General features: G+C 42.9%; 2 protein-coding genes, 1 long non-coding RNA gene and 1 other non-coding gene across 11 annotated transcripts in view; 3 read left to right on the forward strand and 1 right to left on the reverse strand.

The window, feature by feature from the left end:
* KPNA7 (karyopherin subunit alpha 7) overlaps positions 1–383 on the forward strand; it is a 59,823-nt gene extending 59,440 nt beyond the window's left edge. For all 6 annotated transcript variants that reach the window (XM_072943295.1, XM_072943294.1, XM_072943296.1 and 3 more), the window contains one exon: positions 176–383. In XM_072943295.1, coding sequence (XP_072799396.1) covers positions 176–289 — 114 coding nt within the window. In that variant the 3' untranslated portion in view covers positions 290–383. The remainder of the gene's footprint in view (positions 1–175) is intronic.
* A 1,907-nt stretch (positions 384–2,290) lies between these two features.
* On the reverse strand, positions 2,291–6,133 carry LOC140686976 (uncharacterized). Its single transcript, XR_012060986.1, has 3 exons — positions 6,001–6,133; positions 5,818–5,851; positions 2,291–2,502 (listed from the first exon to the last, which is right to left on the reverse strand). It is a non-coding gene; the product is annotated as an uncharacterized lncRNA (long non-coding RNA).
* Positions 4,595–4,701, forward strand: LOC116280036 (U6 spliceosomal RNA). The gene has a single exon (XR_004189357.1). It is a non-coding gene; the product is annotated as a U6 spliceosomal RNA (small nuclear RNA).
* Positions 6,134–18,949: 12,816 nt separating the features above from the next.
* The window catches only part of SMURF1 (SMAD specific E3 ubiquitin protein ligase 1), a 99,349-nt gene continuing 94,402 nt past the window's right edge, over positions 18,950–23,896 (forward strand). For all 3 annotated transcript variants that reach the window (XM_072943306.1, XM_072943307.1, XM_072943309.1), the window contains exon 1: positions 18,950–19,353. In XM_072943306.1, coding sequence (XP_072799407.1) covers positions 19,299–19,353 — 55 coding nt within the window. In that variant the 5' untranslated portion in view covers positions 18,950–19,298. The remainder of the gene's footprint in view (positions 19,354–23,896) is intronic.

Consider the following 23,896-nt stretch of genomic DNA (forward strand, 5'->3'; position numbering starts at 1 on the left):
ATTTAAGGTCCAGCCTGAGAAACAGTTCAATGTTTCTCTCCTTCAGTCTCTGCTCTGGGGAGCCTCAGGCTGACTTAGAGCAAATTCTAATCCATGGAAGATGTTAAGAAGTCAACTGTGCAATACTAATGTGCCAGGAGACTGGAGGTATAACCGTGTCTCTTCTCCCCCAAAGGAAGAAGAAACTGGCACAACATTACCGGCCCTGGACCAAGATCATGAATTCTTACAGCACTTAACAAAAACACACCAAAGCTCTGAAACCTCCAAACCAGGGACCAAACCCTAGGAGGCACTTCTCTAAGAACCCCTTTCTCTCAGTGTACCACAGGTGTAAAGCTTTTTAAAATGAATGTTAATAAAATTTCCCACCCTTTCACCTCCATCGATTAAAAATGCAGTTAAACCACTTACACCTTAAAGCCACATAGAATCCAGCTCCTAAGAACATGTGGTTTCATGGTTGCCCTTTAAGGGCTTCAGGGAGGATCTGCAAAATAGAGTGGAGTGGTCTACAGCTGCCTAGACGAACTCTGCCGTGCAGACTTGGTTTAACCGGTGTCTCTTAGATTTGCTTGACTGTGGTCCCCCTTCCCTTCTCTTTTTCATGTAATGCCTGTTAATACAGAACATCCTTCAAGGAAGGCTGTGCGGGCAGTAGTTGAAAGGAGAGAGACTGGGATGGGAAGGACCTAGAAATACAGTACAAGGTGATGCGGTAATGGGAGTGGGATGTGTATGTAAAGGAGGGTTAGACTTGCTTTGTATAATATGAGTGTAGAGATGAGATGAAGTTCTATTTTGCTCTAAAGCATCCCACCAAAATGTCATGCCCAGAGCATGTCTTTGCTGGTCCCTGATAGGGAAGGAGGAAGGAGTGGGTGTCCACCCAAAATACGGCTGGAACACGCTTCTCATTTGGTGGTGAGAACACACCTATGATTGAGTGAACGCTGGGCCTTTCAGTCAGCATCCTCATCTCCATCTGTGGTGACACTCTGCCCGCGGCTGAGGGCTGTGTTGGTGGGACGGGATCCCCAAAGTGTTCTCTCCCACCAGGGAAGGGAGGGGACCTAGGAGATTCCTTTTAACTCCCTCTTTTGTTCATCAGCTCAGAATATCCTAGCTGGGCACATCTTTGCCCAAGAGGAATCTCACTCTCTGAGAACTTTGAGTCTGACACCCAGGGATTGGGCCCAGAGGAAACAATTGGCAAGTGTTTGCTTACGCAGGGCAGCGGGTCTTCTCAATGGCTTCCTGCTTCTTGAAGGCTGCCCTTTGGCCCATTACACTCTCTTGTGTTTCTCCCATGGATTCTCTTTTTTTGTTCAAGTAGCCAGAGATTGTTTCTGTTGCTCACAACTTGAGAGTATCTTAACTGACCCACATGAAGAGTGAAACACTGAACTGTAACTTGTTAGGATTTCAATCCGCAAAACCTATTTAATCCCAGTCTGACAAGATAGGCATTGTACCAAACCAGAATTTTTATGTTAAAAATATAATGCAAAAACTATAAATTATATATAAAATACATTACAAGTATATATGTAATGCTTATATATTATATATATATATAAACATATTTTGAAAAATTACAAACAAAACTAAGAATGGGCAAAAAAGTGATCCTACCACTCCAGCACAACTATTTTCATATTTGTGTTTTCCTTCCAGTTTGAGTCAATGTGCATTTTAATTTTTTTAACTTGATTGGGATCAGATTCTTTTTCAACTTTTTAAAATATCAATTTTTTCCCCATCACTGTTTCCCTTATCAGCAGAGTGAGGGGTGAGGAGAAAGCAGAAATTGGGGAGGTGGTTTGCAAAAATACTTCTTTGAGAAAAAACATCTTAATTTAAAAAAGTTTGAAACCCTGTTGAGGTCATGGTTACCCTTACGGTCTGACCTCACTGGCTCAAACTAGCTCTTTTCTGTCTTCAAATTGCTAGCTTCTTTTCTCTCCAAATATTCTTTACTGAAATTGCATAACAAAGGAGTATTTGTGGTTTAAAGGTACTGATACCAACTTGTCCAGCAAAGTTTTCAAAGAAGGAGCTACTTGCCTATTATACATGGTTTGGGTGCAAAGAAATGGTGTTAGTCACCCTCTGGCTGGGGGCCCACGTGCTGGGGCTCGGCGTGTTGGGGTAACTGGCAGAGCAATAGAAATGAGGAGTAGCTGGCTCTGTCAATTTTATGATGTAAAAGCTGAACTGGAAAAACTCTGACCCTCTTGCATTTATCCCATATTTGTTATGTATCATAGAAGAAATGTCATTCTCTTGGTTAACTGTGTACACACCATAATTTATCTACTGTTTCTCTGGAACAGTGTCTGTTTGATGATACTAGCCCACGATCCTTGAGGCACAGCAGGGAAAAGAACTGGGCTTAAAGTCTTGGCTCTGGATTCCAGTCTGGGCTCATTTTCTAAATCCTCTGTTCTTTCATGCCTTATCTGTCAATTCTTTTCATTCCTTTGGGCTTCAGGTTTTCATCTGTAAGATAAGGGTGTGGGATTACATAAACGAATAGTTGTATGTTTTTGTGTTTTATTTTATGTGAGACTCATAACAACCCTGAGAGGTAGGTGGGACAAAAATGCTCATCAATTTCCAGATAAAGAAACTGTAGCTCATGAGGTTATCTCATTGGTCCTGCATTTTTAAGTAAAAGAAAAGGCAGCGCCTCAAGTCCAACCTGACACAGTGCAGCTTGCTTCCTCCAGAGCAAGTGATCTGAGGGTGTGTGCATGGTAGAGAGGGTGCCCAGGACAGAAGCCACTGCCCTTGATCACCTCATCTCAGAAGGGATGTGCCGTCACCCTGCCATGTGCTGTGGGTTGTACAGACTGACCCTAGTAGAATGTGGGAGGGGCTGCACAGGTGTGTGGAGACCAGGAGACAGGGATCGCTGGGAGTCACCTTGGAGGCTGCCTACCACCCGCTGCCACCCTACCATGTGTTTGCGTTCTAAAAGACCTCATCGTGATAACAGCCTGGAGCCAGTGAAGTCTCAGCGAAGAACCCGGGAGAGAGAAAGAAGAACCAAATGGAAATTTTAGAAATGAAAAATGCAATTACGGACGAAAGCTTTACTGAATGGACTCAGCGGCAGAATGGAGGAGATAGAAGAAAGCAGCAGTAAGCCTGGAGAGCGAGCATTGGAAGGAGTTAAACATCTAGGTCCAACTACCAATTTACAGGATGTCCAGACGTCAGGGCAAAACGTCAGCCTGCACTGCAGACAGGCAGTCAGCGAATCCAGGCTGAGAAACTGCAGGACAAACAACTCAGTTTCTTTATCTAATGAATTCCAAATTCAGAGTCGTACACAGGGGGAAACTACAAGTTAAGAGACTTAAAAGACACACTGACCATCCAGAATGTGTGTACTTACTTGTATTCTGATTACAGCAAGTGTAGAAATAAACAAAACACATCTGACATTTGACACAATTGGAAACTTGAACACTGAACTGAAGTTTGATATTGAGGAATTATTAATTTTTTAGGTTTAATATTAAATTTATGTTAGTTTTAAGTGTCATTTTTTGAGATAAGTACTGAATGATGGCAGATGCAATGATGTTTTGAATGACCAGACACAAAATCTTTGTCTTCCACTTCTGTTATCTTTTTGAAGATATTACTTTGAAACAAATTACTCTGATGATGGCTGGTAGGGCTAGTGATAGGTCCATCCATGGTACAGGTAGTTATTGTACTGTTCTGTTTTTTTCCCCCAATGTGGACATTTGAAGCTCTCCATAGTTAAAAGTTAAGGAGGAGAGAGTATAGCTCAGTGGTAGGGTGCGTGCTTAGCATGCACAAGGTCCTACATTCAATCCCCAGTGCCTCCACTTAAAAAAAAATTGAAAATAAATAAACCTAATTACCTACCCCCCATTTTTTAAATTTAAAAGTTAAAAATAAAAAGACTTGAGAACAATAACAAGTTAAGAGAAAAGAAGCCATCATATCCTCTTACTCCAGGAGGTTAATCCCCTGCCCCTTCCCCACCCTGGCAGTAAACTGGAAGTTTTTTCCATTGGGTCAAAAAGATCTCTGTATTAAGATACACTGGGCAAGGTTAAAAGCAGATTTATCACGCTGAGTACCTGGGGATTAAGTAACTTACACGGGGAATGGTAAGCCCCCTCCCCTCACCCCCACACCCCACTGGGTAAATAGAATGCTGCCAGCCAGGTGTGTACCCTCCAGGTGGGAGACTAGAAGATTCTCCTCTGGGAAATCCGACCACCCCAAGAGGAAAGACCTAAAGATGCTAACATTGTGAACTCCACAGGGAAACAACGCTGTCAGATTATCCCAGGATCTCAGAGCTTCTGATTAGCTTTTCAGTACCTCACTCTTAAATGAACAGGCCAGAGGCTGCCAAGAATCACTGGACATTTGAGGAAGACCTCTGACATAATAGAGGCAAAAACAAATGGCACTTGTGGGAGATTTGGAAGAAAAGCCATGCAAAGAAAAAATTAACCAATCCTAGTATCATTAATATACTCAGGAGATCAAGATACTGCTTCCAAGAAGCAAAAATAGGATGCTACTTCAAAAAAAACCCCAGATACTCGCTTCGGCAGCATATATACTAAAGTTGGAACGATACAGAGAAGACTAGCATGGCCTCTGTGTGAGGATGACAGGGAAATCTGTGAAGCATTTCATTTTTTTTTTGTAGTAAGCTATAGTGAAAAAGAATATGGAAAATCTGTATAACTGAATTACCATGCTGTACATAAATCGACTATACTTTAATAATAAAAAAAAGCCCAAGAACCAAAAGCACTCTTAGAAATTAAAAATACATAGTAGAAATGAAAACAACTCAACAGTAGGGTTGGAAGATGAAGTTGAGGAAATCTCCCATAAAGTGGACCAAAATGATGAAGATAAAAAAATAGAAAAGATTATATAAATCTTGGAATCCAAGAGGTCCAAAATCTGAATAGAGGTATTCCAGAAGTAAAGAATGAAAAAAACAGAGGAAAGAAAATGATCAAAGAAAATAATTTAAGAGTATTTCCCAAAGGAGAAGAAAACATTTCCAAACTAAAAGGATCCAGTGAGGGGTCCAGAAAAATGGATGGAAATTAGCCTATGCCAAAGCACATTATGGTGAAATTTTAAAACTCTGGTGAAAGAGAGGATCCTACAAATGTCCAGAGAGTAAAAACAAGTTGCATACAAAAGATTAAGAATCAGATTGACTTTCTTTTTACCTGCTGGTCAAGAGAACTTTTTATCGCACCCAGTCAGCTCATCTAGTTGTGGAAGAATCCTAATGGTAGGCAACACATATATATACATGAAATCTGACTCAATTGTTCAGAAAAATTAACCTTGGCCCCCACTCTTAATTTTGCATGATCAGGCACGAGAAGAAACCAGCATGATGAAAGAGAAAGGCCAAGGTGCATGAAACAACAGCCGTCCCCAGAAGACACAGAATTCAGAGAAGGTAGGGGCAATTAAATCTCTATATTCTCAATAGATTTGAGAAGATAGATGCAGTAGCCATAAAACAAGAAGATGCTATGAAACAGAAACAACCTGAGAAATTAAATGATTGCCAGGGGAAAAAAAATTTAAGAGAAGGGTCTGACGATAAAGGTAAAGAAATCTTTCAGAATACAGGCCAGAATGTTACAAAGAGATGAAAAAGTTGGGAGAAAAATAAAGAGGATGAATTCAGGAGGCCCATCACCCGAGTACCTGGAGTTCCAAAAAAAGACAAACGAGAAAGCACAGGGAAAGACATTACCAAAGAAATCATGAAAGAAAACTTACCAGAACTGGAGGAATCTCTAGGCTGAAGGGCTCACTGGATGTCAAGCAGAAAAAATAAGAAAAAGATCAATGCCTACGTTCCATGCTTTTGTAAAATTTCAGAACACCAAGATTAAACAGAAGGTCCTAAAAATTTCCAGAGGGAAAAAAGTTACCGAACAGAAGAATGAGAATCAAACTAACATGATGTTTCTCTCTGGGGACACAATGCTAGAAGGTCATGGGACAATGCTTTCAAATTTTCGTTGTGGCAAAATACACATAATATGTAGTTTACCATCTTAACCACTTTTATCATAGCCTTGTGCTGCATCACTGTCTTCCATCGAGACATCGATTCCTTCTAGAATTGAGAATTCTAGAACCATATGAAGCATAATCATATTTTCAGATAGAAACCCAGAAGGATTACCTTTCAAATACTTTCTAAGAAAGTGATTTGAGGATGTACTCCTATCAGAAAAAGGATGAAAACACTCTACTCCCTACCCCTCGCAAACAAAGAGAAAGACATAAGGTACAAGAAATGGTGAAACCAGCCCAGAGTTCCAATTAAAAGGATTCCCAGGGTAAGAGGAGTTGTGGAGTGAAGTTGGAAAGTTGTTCCATATTAGAAGAGAAAGGCACAGAACTCCAGGTGGAATATCTTCAGTGAGAGGAATGAAATAGATCCACATAATAGACAGAATGACTAAGAAGCCAGGTGATGTTAATGACACGTTGAAGAAAACCCAAGTCTTTTTCTTTCTCATCAATAGGAAGAAAGTAAAGCAATTAAAAACAACAGAGGGGAACACTGTGTAAGACACTCGTGGCCAAAGGTGAAGCAAAAAAAATGTGGTGAGATTTTGATCTTGATTCTGAAACAATCAACTCATGAAACCACCAGAAGAAACAGGGAAGTCAGCTCCGCATGCAGAAAGGATTGTGAATGTTCTTGTCCTTGACACTGTCAAAGTTCAGCTGACAAAAGATGCAGGGGGTAGTGTAGAGAGGTGGGGTAGAAGGTCAGGTACCAATAGCTTCATCTACCGTGGAGGGGATCACACGTTCCAGGCTGATGGAGAGCAAGGACAAGTTCAAAAAATAAATCATGTACAAATAGAACTGAAAATAATGATTACAAAACTGGAGGCAGGAGGAGGGATGTGCTGGCTACTGAACTCATCTTTCACAACAGGGAGTCAATAGATGAAGTCTTTTGTTAAGAACTTTAATTTTTCATACAATTTCTAAGGTTACTTTCGATGTACAGTTATTACAAAATATTGGCTACATTCCCTGTGGTGTGCAACAACACATCCCTGTGGCCTGTGTTATACCCCATAGTTTGTACCTCCTACTCCCCACCCCGATCTGCCCTTCCCCCACACACACTGGTAACCACTAGTTAGTTCTTTATATCTGTGAGTCTGCTGCTTTTTTGTTATATTCATTGGTTTGTTGTGTTTTTTAGATTCCACTTATAAGTGGCATCATACAGTTTTTGTCTTTCTCGGGTCTAACTTATTTCACTTAGCATAATGCCCTCCAAGTCCACCCATGTTACTGCAAAGGGCAAAGTTTCATTCTTTTTTGTGGCTGAATAGTATTCCAGTGTGTGTGTATACCACATCTTCTTTATCCATTCATGTGTTGATGGACAAGATGATGTCTTAAGTTGGTGGTAAATCAAGAAATATCAGTGTATATGGATTATTATTTGTAAGAATAGAATATATCTTGTAGCACATGTATAGAAGAAAATTCTGGGGGACTTCCCCAAACTGCTAACCTGTGGATGGGAGAGAGAGTAGAGAGGAGTCCCAATTTTGTCATTGGTGGTTTTTAGTAATAATTTAAAAAAAAAAACCCTCAAAGACATTAGAATTGTGTAAGCTCGGTGTATTGCATGAGTACAGATTGGAGTCCTAAATTCCTGAAGCATAACGACATACAATCAAAGTCTGACAAACGACTTGGGAGTTACCAGTAATAAAAAGATGCTTTCATGTGTGAGTGTCTTTCCTCCAAAGTAAACACCCTTTTACTCAGTTTGGGTGAATCATAAATGGGGAAATTATTCCAAGTCCCTGATGGGCTTGTCTTTGAGAAATGTGATTGTTTAGAAAATCTTAAAAGTGATTGTTTTTCTTTTTTGGGGGGGGGGTACAGAGAATCACAACATTTAACAATTATTAAAAATTAGGGGAACTTTTAGTATTTATCGAGTCCTAGTCACTATACATTCAGTTAAATAAGTATGTGAAGGAAACCAAAGTCCTTCTCTGGAAGCTTGCAGGTTTAGATAGAAATATCCCTCGATTGGGAACAATCATTTGTATGACACCTTTACAAAGTAGTTTTACAGGCATCATCTTCCACCCTGGTAGTTCTTGTAATAACAGTATGATGTTGGTATTATACCTATTTTATAGATGAGAAGTTGAAGCCTGGAGATGTAAGGGAATCTCCCAGGATCCCACAGTCAGCAAACAGGAGTATTTAAACCCATCCTGCTGACACCAAACCCACTGCAGGTCATATGCCTAAGGTGGAGACTGCCAGGGACTGAACTGCTCTGGGGTTTATCCTGGTTTTTATGTGCCTTGGGTGTTTAGTTCTCTATGCATTCTGAGGGAAGGAAACACTGATGATTGTTAAACAATCTGTGGCAAGTCTCAATTTTTGAGGGAAGGTGAGGAAAGAAATATTTGGGTGATGAAAACAGAATCCAGAGGAGGCTTGACAGTGATTTTTATGGGACTTCTAGAAGGATTTCCAAGGAGTACAGCCACCCTGATTACCCTGGGGTACTGGAGACAGGGCTTCTCCCACTGCAAGCACACGCCTCCCATCAAAACCTCAGGAGCTTGCTTTCTTTTGTTTTTTTTCTTTAACTAAAAAAACATTTTTAACATGGAGGTACTGGGGATTGAACCCAATCTTCCTGTGAGCTACACCCTCCCCTCGCTGACTTCTAACCAGAGTAACCAAGGGTGAAAGCTGCAATTCTTTCGGACCCTGACTCCCAGGTCAAGTCTTCCCGATAAGAAGAGAAACAGCTCTTTGGCAAAGCAACCTAGTGCGACCCAAATACCATATTCCAGGCAACTGGCAGGTCCATATCTTTCCTAAGCCATTCACTGGGGGCACCGTTTCCCCTCACCCCTTATGCCTCCGACTTACATAGGAAGTATTCTGCAAGGGGTTGCATTCAGGGCGTGGAAACTCCTCAGGGAAAGGATGCGTTAGACAGATGGGTTCCAGGAAACAGCTCTCATGGTACTCAGCCCAACTTCTTTTCCAGCGGAAGCATTCTAAGACCAGCCCACTGTCATCAAAAAATTCCATTCAGATGCAATGTGGCTTATTTAGGATAACATTCCAGTCTCTTAATTCTCATCAATGAGTGGAGAATCCAACCATAAACCATAAACTCAGCTGCAGTAAGGACAGTGTGTCTCCTTCACAGCAAGTACTCTCCTCAGTGAAAACAAAGCTGTTTTCTCATCTGATTCCAGGGCCTCTCACTCAGGAAAGAGAGGCATGACAGACAGCCTTGTCCTGCGCTCAGACTTTGCTCTCAGAGCAAATTGCAACGTCTAAATTGATCATACCTCTAAGTGACAACCTAAGATGAAAATTCACAGCAGAAAGAGAGGTGGCTTGTCACGGAAACTGCTCAAGCCTTTTAAAAAGCAAAGGTTGGGGGCTGTCTTACGAGAAATAAAGTTACCAAGTATACCTCCCAAGTATATTTAAATTGATGATGCTCCTGAGTTAATCACCGACGATTCTGGAACCTCTTTAGAAACTTGCACCTTAAAATACAAGGGAAAAGCGTTCAGCAAGCAAGTCTCCTTCCACATGCATCCAGGTGAAGCCACTGACCTTTCTCTTTCCCCACTGACATCAACAGCATAGTGGTGCCCTCGAGAAAGGGAAGGCTTCAGTTTGGCTCTTCTGTCTCATTTATACCACGTTTGAATCATTCGCATGTGTGATGGTCTCCGCTACTAGCCATGAGCCTCAAAATGCAGGGGCCATACCTAATTGACCTTTCAAAAATCCCTTGCCAAATAGCCCAATGAAAAAATGGGCAAAGGACTTGAATAGACATTTCTCCAAAGAAGATGTATGAATGACCAAGAAGCACATGAAAAGATGTGAAATGTCATGAGTCACCAGGGAAATGTCAATCAAAACCACAATGAGATACCACTTCACACCCACGAGGGTGGCTACTATCAAAACCCCAGAAAATAACAAGTGATGGCCAGGATGTGGAGAAATTGAAACCCTCGAGCACTGCTGGTAGGGGTATAACATGGTACAGCTGTTATGGAAAACAGTATGGCAGTTCCTTAAAAATTAAATATAGAATCACCATATGATCCAGCACTTCCACTTCTGGGTATCTATCCAGAAGAATTGAAAAAAGGGTCTTGAAGAGATATTTGTATGCTCATATTCATAGCAGCATTATTCACAGTAGCTAAAGGTTGGAAGCAACCCAAGTGTCAATGGCTGGATGAATGGATAAACCAAGTGTGGTCCATCCATACAAAGGAATATGATTCAACCTTAAAAAGGAAGGAAATTGTGACACATGCTATAACATTTGAATTCTGAGGCCAATTACAAAAGGACAAATGTTGTATAATTTCACTTACATGAAGTAACTAGAATAGTCAAATTCAGAGAGACAGAAAGTAAAATGGTGGGTGTTGGGGCTGGAGAAAGAGAGGAAATAAAGGAATGATTGTTTAATGGATACTATTTCAGTTTTATAAGATGAAGAGAGTTCTGGAGATGGAAGACAGTGGTGCAGCACAAGGTTATGACAAAAAGTGGTTAAGATGGTAAATTATATATTATGGGTATCTTGCCACAACAAAAAAAGATTGGAAAAAAGAAAACTGATGGAGAGCTCATATCCAGACTACAAAAAGAATGCCTATAAATTATTATGAAAAACAGAAAATCCCAAAGGAAAATGGACAACCTCCCCCAACCTTGAATATGCACTTCGTGAAAGGGCTTTCAAATAGCCAAAGCAATAGCAAATTAGTAACCAGAAAGTGCAATTTAATGCAATGTTCGTATTAGTCAAAATGCAACTTGGTGTTCATATTAGACCCAAATTAGAACAACCCAAATGTCCATGAATGGATAAATAAATGGAAATATCATCAGACAATAGAATCCTATACAAATAGTAAAGATAAATGATCTACTAGCTACAACACAATATAAGCATGAATCTCAAAAACATGATGTTGAATAGAAAAACCAGATGCAAAAGATACATATTGTACGATTCCATTTATGAGGTCAAAAATAGGCACAAAAAAAAACCCCTGTATGCTCAGGAGTTCATACTGAACTGATAAAACTATGAATAAAAACAAAGAAATGATTACCGTAAGAGTCAGGAGAGTGGTTACCTGGGTGGGGCGCTGGGAGAGACTGGGATCCGCAGGGTGAATTCAGGCGTCTTCTGGGGCCTGGCAACGTTCTTTCTGCACCTAGTGGTGACTACGTAGGAGGTTCACTTTTCTGTGTCATATTTTACAATAAAAATGGTTTTTAACAGCAAAAAAAAATTTCCCTTGCACATCACATGATCTGGTACACTGAAGGTCTCAATGTTTGCTTAAAATTCTACAGTCGAATAAAGAGGAAAAGTGAACTAATATTGTAAATTGGTGCATACAAATGACAAAACTGTTTTCCTTTTCTAACACCTTTATTGTGGTCTGGTTCCTGTACCGTAAACTACACATACTTCAGAGGTACACTTTGATGAGTTTTGATAAATGTGTGCACCAGTGAAACCACCGCCACAGTCAAGATAGCTAACATTGCCATCCCTCCCCAGGAGGTGCAATTTTCAAATTCCCCAATTTATCCCTTCCCACCCGCTTTAACCCCTGGTAACCATAAGTTTGTTCTCTATGTCTGTGAGTCTGTTTCTGCTTTGTAAATAAGTCCCTTTGTGTCCTTTTTTTTAGATTCCACATATAAGTGATATCATATGGTATTTTTCTTTCTCTTCCTGGCTTACTTTACTTAGAATGATGATCTCCAGGTCCATCCATGTTGCTGCAAATGGCATTATTTTATTCTCTTTTACTGAGTAGTATTCCATTGTATATATATATATATCACATCATCTTTATCCAGTCATTTGTCAAAGGACATTTGGGTTGTTTCCATGTCTTGTCTATTGTAAATAGTGCTGCTATGAACATTGGGGTGCATGTGTCTTTTTGAATTATGTTTTTCTCCAGATATATGCCCAGGAGTGGGATTGCTGGATCATATGGTAAGTCTATTTTCAGTTTTTTAAGGAACCTCTGTACTGTCCTCCATCGTGGCTGCACCAATTTACATTCCCACCGATAGTGTAGGAGGGCTCCCTTTTCTCCACACTCTCTCCGGCATTTATTGTTTGTGGACTTCTTAATGATGGCCATTCTGACTGGTGTGAGGTGATATCTCATTGTAGTTTTGATTTGCATTTCTCTAACAAAAATAGTGTTTTCTAAAACTTTCAGTGAAGAAAAAAAGAGAAGTCTTACAGCTATTCTGTGGGCTAAGCCCCTTTCATCCAGGGAGATCCTGGGCAGACAAAAGATTGATGCCGGCCTGAGGGACAGAGTAGTGGCTTGCAGCACACTATAATTCTGTGACAGGCACCCGACAAGGGATGAACCTGGATTTGAAGTAGCTGTCCTTGAAAATCTTTATCACATTTGCGAAGCAGGAATAGAAGCTAATAATTATATAGCATCTCTCCCTCACACAAACCAGAACCCCAAATTAACTTAATTTGTTTATATTATGCCTTTAAATAATGAGGTACGGCTCCCGCCCCTTTCTGGGTACTGGGGGAATCTTGCCACTTCTTCTGCACTTGATTCTATTTTTGCCCAATCAGGGGACAGTGGGAGCCACACCGCCTCTCTGGAGGAGTTGATTTAAACACTGAGCAGAACGCACACAGCAATGACTGGGTTACTGGTCCAGAGCATCTGGAGGACTGGGGAATTGGGTCACCTCCTTGCCAGCAGAAACTGTGGTTAATATTTACCACAGACAGACACTTACTATAGCTCTTTTTTTTTGATAATTAGTGCAAGCATGTGTGATTCATGAATTTTCCAGGTTGTTTTAAGCCACAGACTTCCTTCAGCCCTTCCTCTTGGTAGGCTGCCCCCATCTTCACACGAGTCAGTGTGAGCTTGGAGCATCAAAAACGGAACTCTAAATTGAGGGTATCAGTTTAATCAAATGCTGGAAATGTTCATCCTCCCCCCATCATGTTCCCGAAACAGATATTCGCTGCGTGGGGTCTGTTCAGTTCTCTTCCTATTAGGGAGAAAAGACCTACTGGGTGTAGTGGGCAGGAGGCTGTGGCCCCATTTCCACCACACAAGTGAAAGGGGCTGCGTTTTTCCTTCTCACTGTCCCCAGACAGCTGGGACACGGCGCTTGGTTATAAAGTCAACCAATTGAGAACTCCCTTTAGAGCTTATGTCTTGAGATGGAAGGACAGATGGCATTCATGCCTAGGGGAGCTGGGGTGGCATCCTGGCCATGCTGCGTCTGATGAAAGAGTCTGCTCCTTTGCTGTTGAGATGTGTTGATCACTGCCCATTGTCTATCGTAAGCTCGAGCAAGGATTTTATGACCCCTGAAGTTTCTCTAATAGATCTCATTTTAGCTTATGTTACCTAGAGTTGTTTTGAACATTCTGGCCAAAATACTCTGGTTTGGGATTTTGTGCATCACTCTTCTCCCCCTTTAATTAGGACCATAGAAAGGTAACTGTGTGCCTTTCACAGTGGTTCTTCCCCACCCCCTCCCCACCTCCTCCACGTGGCTCTCAAACGCACGTATATACGTGCATCAGACTCACCTGGAGGGCTTGTTCAAACACAGACTGTCAGGCTCACTGCCTGAATTTCTGCTGCAGTAAGTCGTGTGTTACCTGAGAATTTGCATTCCTAACAGTCCCCATGTGATAGTGCTGCTCTGGTGACCATACTTGTGAGAATCATTGGCCTCGAATATAGTAGAGCTTCCTCCAACCTTGTTAGAAGATGAGCAAAAATATTTAGCCAGTAAACAATGATTCAGGGTCTCAGAATTTCCTTTGCTTTGTTGATTTCTCTGGTTATTGTTGCTTATATATTATAGATGAGATACCAAATTTAGAGAATTTTTTCATCTTATTTTTCTAGACCAATAGAAATTGTCAAATCTTGAAGGAGTAGCAGACCAGAAGCTTAGACAATCAAGCTTTTGTTTATTTTGTTCTACAATCAAACTGTCATGTCTGCATTTAAAAAATTGAGCTGATATTCCTAATAGTGCCTTACTTTTATTAGGATAATCAATTTAATTACTTAAAACACTGCTTATTTAAATGGGAACTACTCTATAAATGAAACTACATTTTTAAATGAATAATAGCAGTACAATTATTTTCTCATTTTCACTCATAACCTTAGCTGTTTCTGAACATAGACTGTGGGGTTCAGCTATGATCTTTATTTACTTATATCTAGCTTTAGAATGACTTTTCTGGAATTGTCCCTACTTGGCTGCCTGTATGTGAAGAAATAATCTGTATCTCAAATAATCCCACAGTTATTAGACACAACAACTACACACCTATCAGGATGACTAAATGAAAAAATAACACCAAATGCTGGCAAGGATGCTGAGAAACATTGCTGGGAGGAAAATGAAATGCTCTGGAAAACAGTTTGGCAGTTTCTTATGAAATTAAACATGTAATTTCCATATGACTCAGCAATTGTACTGTGTACCCCAGTACAATGAAATCAGTATCCCAGCAAAATGAAAAATCATGTTCACATAAATATCTGTACACACAAATGTTCATAATAGTTTATTTGTAACAGCCAAAAATTGGAGTTAACCAAAGTGACCTTCAAAGGGTGACTGGTTAAACAAACTGTGATACATCCATGCTGTGGAACACTACTTAGTAATACAAAGGAAGGAAATATTGGTACATGTAACTATGTAGATGGCTCTCTAGGGGATTATACTGCTATCTCCAAAGACTACATTCCATGTATGGAACATTTTTTAATTGAAAACATTTAAAAATGGAAGACAGATTAATGATTGCCAGGTATTGAGAGTGGGACAAAAGATGTGGGTATAAAAGGGCAACGTGAGAGCACTGGAACTGTTCGGTATTTTGACCATGGTGGTGGATATTTGAAACTACACAGATGTTAAAACTGTATAGAACTTAATACAAACACACACACATATCAGTATAAGTACAACTGGGATAAGTAAATCTGAGTATTATTAGACTGTATCAATGTCAGTATCCTGGTTGTGATATTATACTATGGTTTTGTAAATGCTACCTTTGGGGGAAACTAGGCAAAATGTACAAAGGATCTCTCTGTATTTCTTAAAACTGCATGTGAATCTACAATTATCTCAATAAAAATTTCAGTTAAAAAAAACCCAGGTAATAAACTTTACCAATGATAATAACATACTAAGAGTTGTATGGAGGTTAGGCTGTAATTTAGAGAAAGCTCCTAAAGGCTTCTGAACATACAAGAACAAATAAATGAGCTAATGAATCACCATTTTGTACATCCAGTTATTTTAAAAACTTGATGTTTAGGTAAAAAGCCAAAGCATCTTAGATCCTAGCTCTATGAAAGAATGAGAAGCCTAATCTGATCTCACCGCTGGCCTCAGAGGCACCAGCTCAGAGACGGACATGTGCTCTCAAGAGGCATTTGGAATAACCATCTACTCCCACCAGGGATTCTCTGCACAATATTCCAGATTTCCCTGGGGTAACAGAACCAGTAGGTTTTGGAGCAAAGACTAGCACGTGCATTTTACATGTACTAATAAGAACTACCATTTACTGAGAGCCTGCTGTATTAGACTGCTAAATCTACATCCAAGATTTGTCTCACAATAACTTTGAGTGAGAGGTATTTTTATCTCCATTTTATAGATGAGCAAAGCAAATTTCATTAACCTGCTGTGGCACCAGCTGGTAATGGGATGAAGCCAGGGTCAAGCGTGGGTCTGTGTGGGTCATGGCTACCTTCTTTTCAGCACACCCATTGCCTTCAAAAGGGGCTACCACTCTGCTGGCTCCTGAACACATACATATGGGATATTCCCAAAGTAACTTGCTGAGACCTTACTGGATCCACAAATGGGTTTCAGCGGATCAAGAACCCACTGAAACGGGATGCAAAATTTGGTATCTGCACTTACGGTATTTTTCTGGTGAAAGGCTCCACTGTTTGCATCAGATTCTCAAAGAAGTTGGGACTCCAAAAGAGGCCAAGGCTTGCTGCAGTCAGATCCAAAGAGACTTTTTTTCCTCCCACTGGAAAACGTTTCAAATGCCCAGTAACACTGACTCAGGAAAGTGATACATCTGGGGGCAATAAAATCAGCTGCCCAATCCTCCACCAAAAGCAGGGTCAAAACTGCTTTTTGTAAAGTCACTGCAGAGAAGATCCTTGAAGAGACTCACTGAATTTTCATCTCTGCCTCAGCAGAGTTGTTGGACATTTCCCATCTATTTGATAAGATATCTTTAGAAGACAGAGCCATCCTCCCCTATCTGTGGGTGATGGGTCTTCTTTTGGATACCCAAATCCTCGGATACTCAAGTCCCTATATAAAATGGCATTCTATTTGCATATACCCTGTGCACAGCCTCCTTGAAGTCATCTCTAGATTACTTACAAAATGGAATACAGTGTAAGTGCTATGTAAATAGTTGCTGGTACATGGGGCAAATTCAAGTTTTGCTTTGGGAAATCTCTGGAATTTTTTCGCCCATATATTTTCAATCAGAGATTGGTTGAATCCAGATGTAGGACTCATGGAAACAGAGGGCTGATAGAATTTTTGACAAATTTGATGCACAATGAAAAAAGGCTATCAAGGTACATGTTAAGTTCAATATAAGGGTTGGCCTATAGACTTAGCACAAAATTGTGGCGGGTGACTTTTAAGTGGACAGATATCTTTTATCTTTATCAACATTTAATGGAGTAGGGTGTAAGGAGAGAAGATCTAGCAGCCATGTGACTGAAATTGAAACTGACACTGAAATCTGCACAGAAAAATGCATTCACTTTCACACCTCTGCACAAGCTGTTTGCTGTCTCCAATGCCCTTCCCCACCTCTTTGCCCAGCAAACTTGAACTTAAACTTGCCTTTAAAGCCCAAGAACAAGATCTTCTGGGACTCTTCTAAGTTCTCCCCATCTCTCTCCTCCTGGGCAGAATTATCCTGAAATCTATGTTCTAGCCCTCTGTGAACATCTCCATCACTGTATCATTGTCAGTTCTCATCTGTTTCATCCAATCAACCCAGCCTCGGAAATGCTATAGCTTCGACTTATGTGTTCCTTGGCCCTAGCCACGTAGTAGGTGGCCGATGTTTGCTGATGAATAAAAACACCGGCATCCATTGAGGAAGGTTCTTGTGAAGGCTGTGTGGAAAGACACCGTTATCTAGTTAAATGACAACAGCAATTACTTGTTAATGAGTAAATGAAATGCAAGTCAGTAACCTCCATAAGTGACCTTCTGACTCAGGTGTTGAGGAAACAATCAAGAAAAGGCCCAGATACCTGGGAAGGTAAGACAACAACGAGGTTAAGAAGTGAAAGGTTTGTAGGTCAGAAACAGGTGGGGTAAGACCAGGGGCCAGCACTCGGTAAGCAGAGAAATGTTTAGTCTGGTTTACAAAGAACAGATTTCTTGAATATGGGAATGAAGTGGAGGAAAAAACATTGACTGGACTGAAAGAAGACTGGGGATTATTTGAGGCATTAGAGGCTCTAAATGGATTTACTCAGACCCAGAAACTCAGTGACAACTGCCTACAAAGAGAAACAGAGCTGGATTCTGGATCCACTGTTCTGTTGCTTAAACATAGCTTGTATTCTTGGATATTTCACTAGAGTCACTTAAAGTCTGAGCTTCAAGGGGCCATAGAAATGATCTAGGCCTGTCCTTTTGTGCCACTGATTGAGGCTGGGAGAGGCAGCCTTGAACCCAGCCTAGGAGGGAGTCTGCTTGAGCTCAGCCTCAGCAGGTGAGCATGTCAAGGGGCACCAGGAAGAAGGCTCTATTCCAAAGACTGTGACCCCAAGAAAGGTCCCTGGCTGCAAGGGCTCTGAGCCTGGTTTCCTTAGGACACAAACCTAATAAAGGCATTCAAAGAATTAGGGTAGTTGGTCAAAAACAAGTTTGATAAACAAATTCAGCCTTTCCTCTCTGTTAACATAGTATTTCCTCTCTGTAATAGGTTAACAAATGGAGGAGTTTGTTTGCTAGAGAAAGCATGAGCATTACCGTGCAACTCAGGGAGAAGGGGAAGTGTTAGCAGAAGGCAGGGAAACAGGCCATAAAGCTGCCTTTCTGTCTGGCTAAACTGTATGCCGGTTGGATAGTGATAAACATCTACCTCTCTCCGTCGCTCGCATCTTGTTTACCTTGCCCATGTATGGTACTTCCTGCGAGACTGGCCACTTTGTTACGAGTCAATAAGCACACTAGTTGCCCAAACACACCTAGGGGACTTTGTCTCTTTGAGAAGTCCGTCCCTTGAAATTGCATTATCTAGACGCTCTTTACCAAAAGTAAATAAATAAACCGGGACTCCACGCCTATTCGTGAGAAGTGCTCGCTGTAGTGACTACGGTTTCATGTATGCCCCACCTTGAGTGAGAGACCTGGAAAATCGATACGGTTCTCTCAACCTCAACGTCCGCATCTGCAAACCGGTTCCCTCAGAGAATGTGGCGGAGACCGAGGACGACCGTGGTCGGGCCCCGCCGTCCCGCCCGCCCCGGGGCGGACCCGGCGCTCGCTCCCGGCCGCCGCGACTCCGCGGGCCGCCCCAGCCCCCGATCTCCTCCCGCCTCCCCGCCCGAAGGATGCGGGAAGCCGGGGCCAGCGGCTTGGAATCCCGCGCGCCCGAGGCTGCGCGGGCGAGGCGGCCGCGCGGCGCGCCCCGCCCCGCTGTGCCTCGCGGGCACGCGCACGCACGCAGGCGCGGGGCGCACGGCCCGGGCGCGCGCAGGGCCGGGCCGGCACGGCTGCGGGAGCGCGCGCGGCTCCGGGAGGCGGCGGCGGCGGCGGAAGCGGCGAGGGCGGCGGGCGTCCGGCTCTGAGGTGGTGGCGGCAGTGGCGGCGGCGGCGGCGGCGACTCCGGACTGGGGTCGGCTGGGAGCGAGCGAAGGTCGGGGGCGCCGGGTCGAGGGCCGATCCCCCGGCTCGACCATCCGTCCGCCGCCCGGACGCCTGGGCCGCGGAGTTTGTGTCCCGGCTCGGACCCCGGCGCCCAGCCCGGAGCCGTAACCTTGAGGCGGCGGCGGCGGGGCCGGGCCGGGCCGGGCCGGGGGGCGGCGGCGCTGGATCCGCGGCTGCCCGATCGTTGGCGGGAGATGTCGAACCCCGGGACGCGCAGGAACGGCTCCAGCATCAAGATCCGTCTGACAGGTACGGCCGGCGGGAGGCCCCCGCCGCCCCCCCAGCGCCCACTCGCACCCCGCTCGGCCCCTGGGTAGCCTCGGAATTTCCCGCAGAGCGCCCTGGGGAAATAGCCCTCCCCCACGCCGGCCGTTGTCCCAGGACCTCGTCGCCCCCCTCGGCCAGTGCCCCTCGTTTCTCCCTCCCGGCCCCGCCCCCTCGCTTCTCCCCGGCCCCGCCCCCTCGCTTCTCACCCCCCCCCCCCGATTCCCTCCTTTCCCTCCTACCTGCCCCCTCGCTTCTCCCCTCCTGGCCTCCCTCCGTTTCACTCCCTCCATCCTTTCCCTTCTCTCTCCTCCCCCAGGCCCCTTGCTTCCCCCTCCTGGCCCCGCCCCCTCACTTCTCCCCTCCTGGACCCCCTCCGTTTTTCATCCCCTCCATCGTCCTCGCTCCCCTCCCTCTCCTCCCCTCGTCCCTCGCTTTTCCCCTCCTGGCCCCGCCCCCCGCTTCTCAACCCCTTCCTCCCTCGATTTCTTCCCTCTCCTCTCACCTGCCCCCTCTCTTTTCCCTCTTGGTCCCGCCCCTCGCTTCTCACCACCTTCCCTCCTCTGTCGCTTCCCTGTCTCTCCCCCCACCTGCTCCCTCGCTTCTCCCCTCCTGGTCCCCCCAACCCCTCCCCCATCCGCTCTCTTGCTTTCCTCTTTCTACCACCCCCTCACGTGCCCCCTTGCTTCTCTCCTTTGTGGCCCCGCCCCTTTCTTCTCTCCAGCCCCGCCCCTCACTTTCCCCCTAAACCCCGCCCCTTATTTTCTACCTAGTCCCGCCCTCGCTTATCTCCCGGCCCCGCCCCCTTGCTTCTGTCTCGCAGCCTCCACCCTTTCCTTCAGCTTCGAATTCCTCAATCCTATCTTGTAGCTTCTCCCGGTCCTGTGCTCCTCACTTCCCCTCTGGTCCAGACCTCTTCAGTCTAGTCCACTTCCTTTCCCAGGCCAGATCACTATCTACTCTTGACTGTGCTGCTTCAATTCTTTTCTGCTCTGCATGGCACTTTACCGGCACCCCCTCCACCCGCACCAACATCCTTAACTCCCGCCCCCCCCCAACCCCACGCACACACTTTGGAGGGTTTGGCAGCTGCAGTAACGCAAGCTCCTTGATAAACTCTCATTTAGTCTTCAATGAAATGCCCGTGTCTCCTAGGTGGCTCTGTAGTGCCACCTTCAAGGGTGAGCGCGAAGCACTGCTCTGGGCCTGCGACGTAGTGGTTTGGATGTGTAGCTGCTACTGTGTCTGCCCGCGGCGCCCCTCGCGGGCGGACTCGGGAGACCCTGGACTGGTCTGCACCCTCATCTGCCCTTTCTCACTCTCCTCAGTACAGCGGGGCTGCTGCCCTGGCTCCCGGTTTAAATTCATACCTGAGAACAGATCGTCGTGTTGCAAATACGGCTCTGCTGGGGGACTTTCCAAACATGAATATTTCCAGCTCTGGAAAGGAAATTAAAAGTTCAGGCTAATCCCTGTCAGGGGTTTTCCCCTGGATTTTTCTTTTCAGTGACTGGTCTGATGATGACTCCAAAGTCAGTCTGGTCAGATTCTTTCGCAAAGAGAATGAGCATTTTGGACAATTTATGGTAAATACATGGCCCTAAATCATTGGTTAAAATCTACGAAAACAACAATGGGTGATTTTTTTCAAACTAAAATTTCCTTTGAGAGTCCTTAGTTTTTCATGATCCATTTGTTTGTTTGTTTCAAGGAAAGGGTTAAAATTTTTTTGTATACCGATGTCAGGTCAGGTAAGGATCTGGACCCAAACCCAGATCTGGACTCTCATTTTGTAAGTAACAGGTATATCCCAGGAATCTTTGTTTCTGGAGGAACATACTTCTTTATTCCAGAGATGGTAGGAAACACTCTTACTATGTGGGTACAGCGCATACATTATTATTTTTATGGTTACATAAAAGCGACGTTTTTGACTTGTAATGCTTGTAAAACTTTAATTACTGACAACTTTAATTTGGTTCTCAATTATAATGTAATCTATAATTGACATCGGATTGGTTTCACTTTTCTTGTTAAAGGCAGAAGTAACTGATTTTTTTAGTTTTGGTGGAGATGTGATTAATGTTTGAGAAGGACTGGGTTTTAATTACAACATTTGTGTCAGGTGTATATATGTTAATCAAGCCTAGTTGTGGGGAGGGGCTTGGTTTATCCTTCCTCCCAAATTATTTTTGGACTCAGGGATTTATATGTCATAGATGCAGAAATCCTTTAAAGAGTTTTTGGTTGGTGTTCGATATTTGAAGTATCAAGTGATGAGCGTTCTTTCCAAAACACCTTTTCCCTTTCCCCCAGTTGATGTGAGTGTGGTCCTCCCTGCAACGAGGTTGAGAACTTAGCACTGATTGCAGACACACTTGATGCCACTTGTCTGATGAACATTCATTTACGTGGAAACGTTGGAACTAGGTTATTTTGTTGAGAATAAAATAGGTTTTGGCCTCATCTTTGAGCTTGTCAGGGGAAGTTTGAAATCTCTTCACTTTGGGCATGTTCGGTAGCCATCTTTCAAAAGATGAGTAATTTTGTGACAGATTTTAGAGTTTATTTCCCTGTGTGATATTTGAAAAAATGATTATTGAAAACGAGGGATATTTTAACCGGTCTGTGAATACTACACACTGAAGTTATAAAAGAGCATTTAGAACTTTGGGGTCCACACTTGTATTTGGTGGTGAATAGGACATCAGATTTAGAACGAGAAGACTTCACTCGGCCAAGTCCTACCACTAACTGCATGATATGGAACAAATTACTTAACCTTTCTGGGTCTCAGTTTCCTAGTATATCAAATGAGATTTTGACTCCATTAACATTCCTTTCTTTCCTTCTCAAGGCTCTATCAGTTTGGCTACCTACTTTTTTCAAATTACCATTTGCTTGTGCTTTCTTTTATTAAGTCTCAGTCCTGATAGTCAGAATTTGTGTAAAAACACAGCACTCCTGTTCGATTTATGCCAAACATTACATATGTGTATTGATTACATTTATGATTTTCCCCCCTTTCCTCTGGAATCCTTTTTGTTTTTGAAAACTATTGGGTAGCATGTTGCGTGGCTTTGGAAACCTGGCTTAAACAGCAGAAAAATGAGGCTTTCTATTGAAAAGAATATGATTTTAATGAATGTCGTCATGGTATTTTAACAGAAAAATAGTCTTTAAATGGTTTCGGCAGGTTTGGGGTGTAATATGTGCAAAATTAAGGGCTCTTTGTTGAAGAGCATTACCTTGCAGACATTTTAGAGTTCACTGGCAAATCAAACACTTTGGAAACATTTTTATTTTAAATTCAAGCAGGATTTGCAAAAACTTTGTTCTTCTGTGGTGCACAAATGAATCCCAGATCCGTTATTTAGGCCACTCTGGTGAAAGAATGGAATTTGGAGCTCTCAGGGTTCCACCGTGCTCTTCAAACAAATTAAATTTTATTCTAATGTTAACCAGTTCGTTGAAATCCCAAATGCCTCAACTTTTTTTTTGTGCTTGAAATACTCTCAGATCTCCTCGTGGTTTTATATCTTTTGGAGTGTGGCGGTGTATCATGAAGGGAGAAAAATTCTAATTCCAAGTGGAGACCTTTCTCCATAGCATCTGGAAATGAAAGCTATTTTTAAAGTGCTAGCACATGGACTTTAAGGTTGACTTTTTTTGGAGCATCCAAATGATCCAGCATGGAGGGAAGTAGTTGTAGTAATAGCTGTTAAGAACTTTAATTGATCATGGGGGAGGGTATAGCTTAAGTGGTAGAGTAGCATGCATGAAGTTCTGGGTTCAATCCCTAGTATCTCCAATAAAGAAAAATAAATAAATAAACCTAATCCCCCCACCCCAAAAAAAGATTTAAAAAAAAAGAACTTTAATTGATCAAAAACAAGTGACCTCACTGATTGGCAACACTTACTTTAATAAAGTTTAAGAAATCTGAAGATGTTGCCCGTGTCACTTTGTATCAGCAAAGAACCTGACTTATGTAAGGCAGGCAAAAAGCTTCTTTTAACAACTGGAACTGAGATAAGTGGGAATAAGTCATCAGTGTTTACCCATGCTCTGTGTCTGAATTTGCCTAACATTTTCCTTAGAGTCTGCGTATGAATGTACAGTCAGGGCACTTGGAGCTGAATTATCTAAGGGTGTGAGATGGGCTACTTGAAATGCTGCTGCAAAGCTTAAACTGCAGTTATACTTGATTTATTTTTTATTTTGGGGGGGAGTAATTAGGTCAATTTATTTATTCTTGGGGGATGTACCCAGGATTGAACCTGGGACCTCATGCGTGCTAAGCATGCAGGCTGCCATTTGAGCTATCTCCCCCTCCCTGCAGTTACACTTTAAAAGCAGTCACATTCTGTCAATTACCGGTTCTCTTACTGATTTTATTGGTGATTTGGTCACATCTGTGTTGTCTGAAGAAAAACCTTTTTTTCTCAAATCCATTAAAAAAAATCTTGACCCACCTAACTGGCTTCAGAAGTGAACTATTTCATATGCATTATTTCTATCTGAATTT

This window comes from Vicugna pacos, chromosome 18, assembly GCF_048564905.1.
Source record: "Vicugna pacos chromosome 18, VicPac4, whole genome shotgun sequence".
Classification (NCBI taxonomy): domain Eukaryota; kingdom Metazoa; phylum Chordata; class Mammalia; order Artiodactyla; family Camelidae; genus Vicugna; species Vicugna pacos.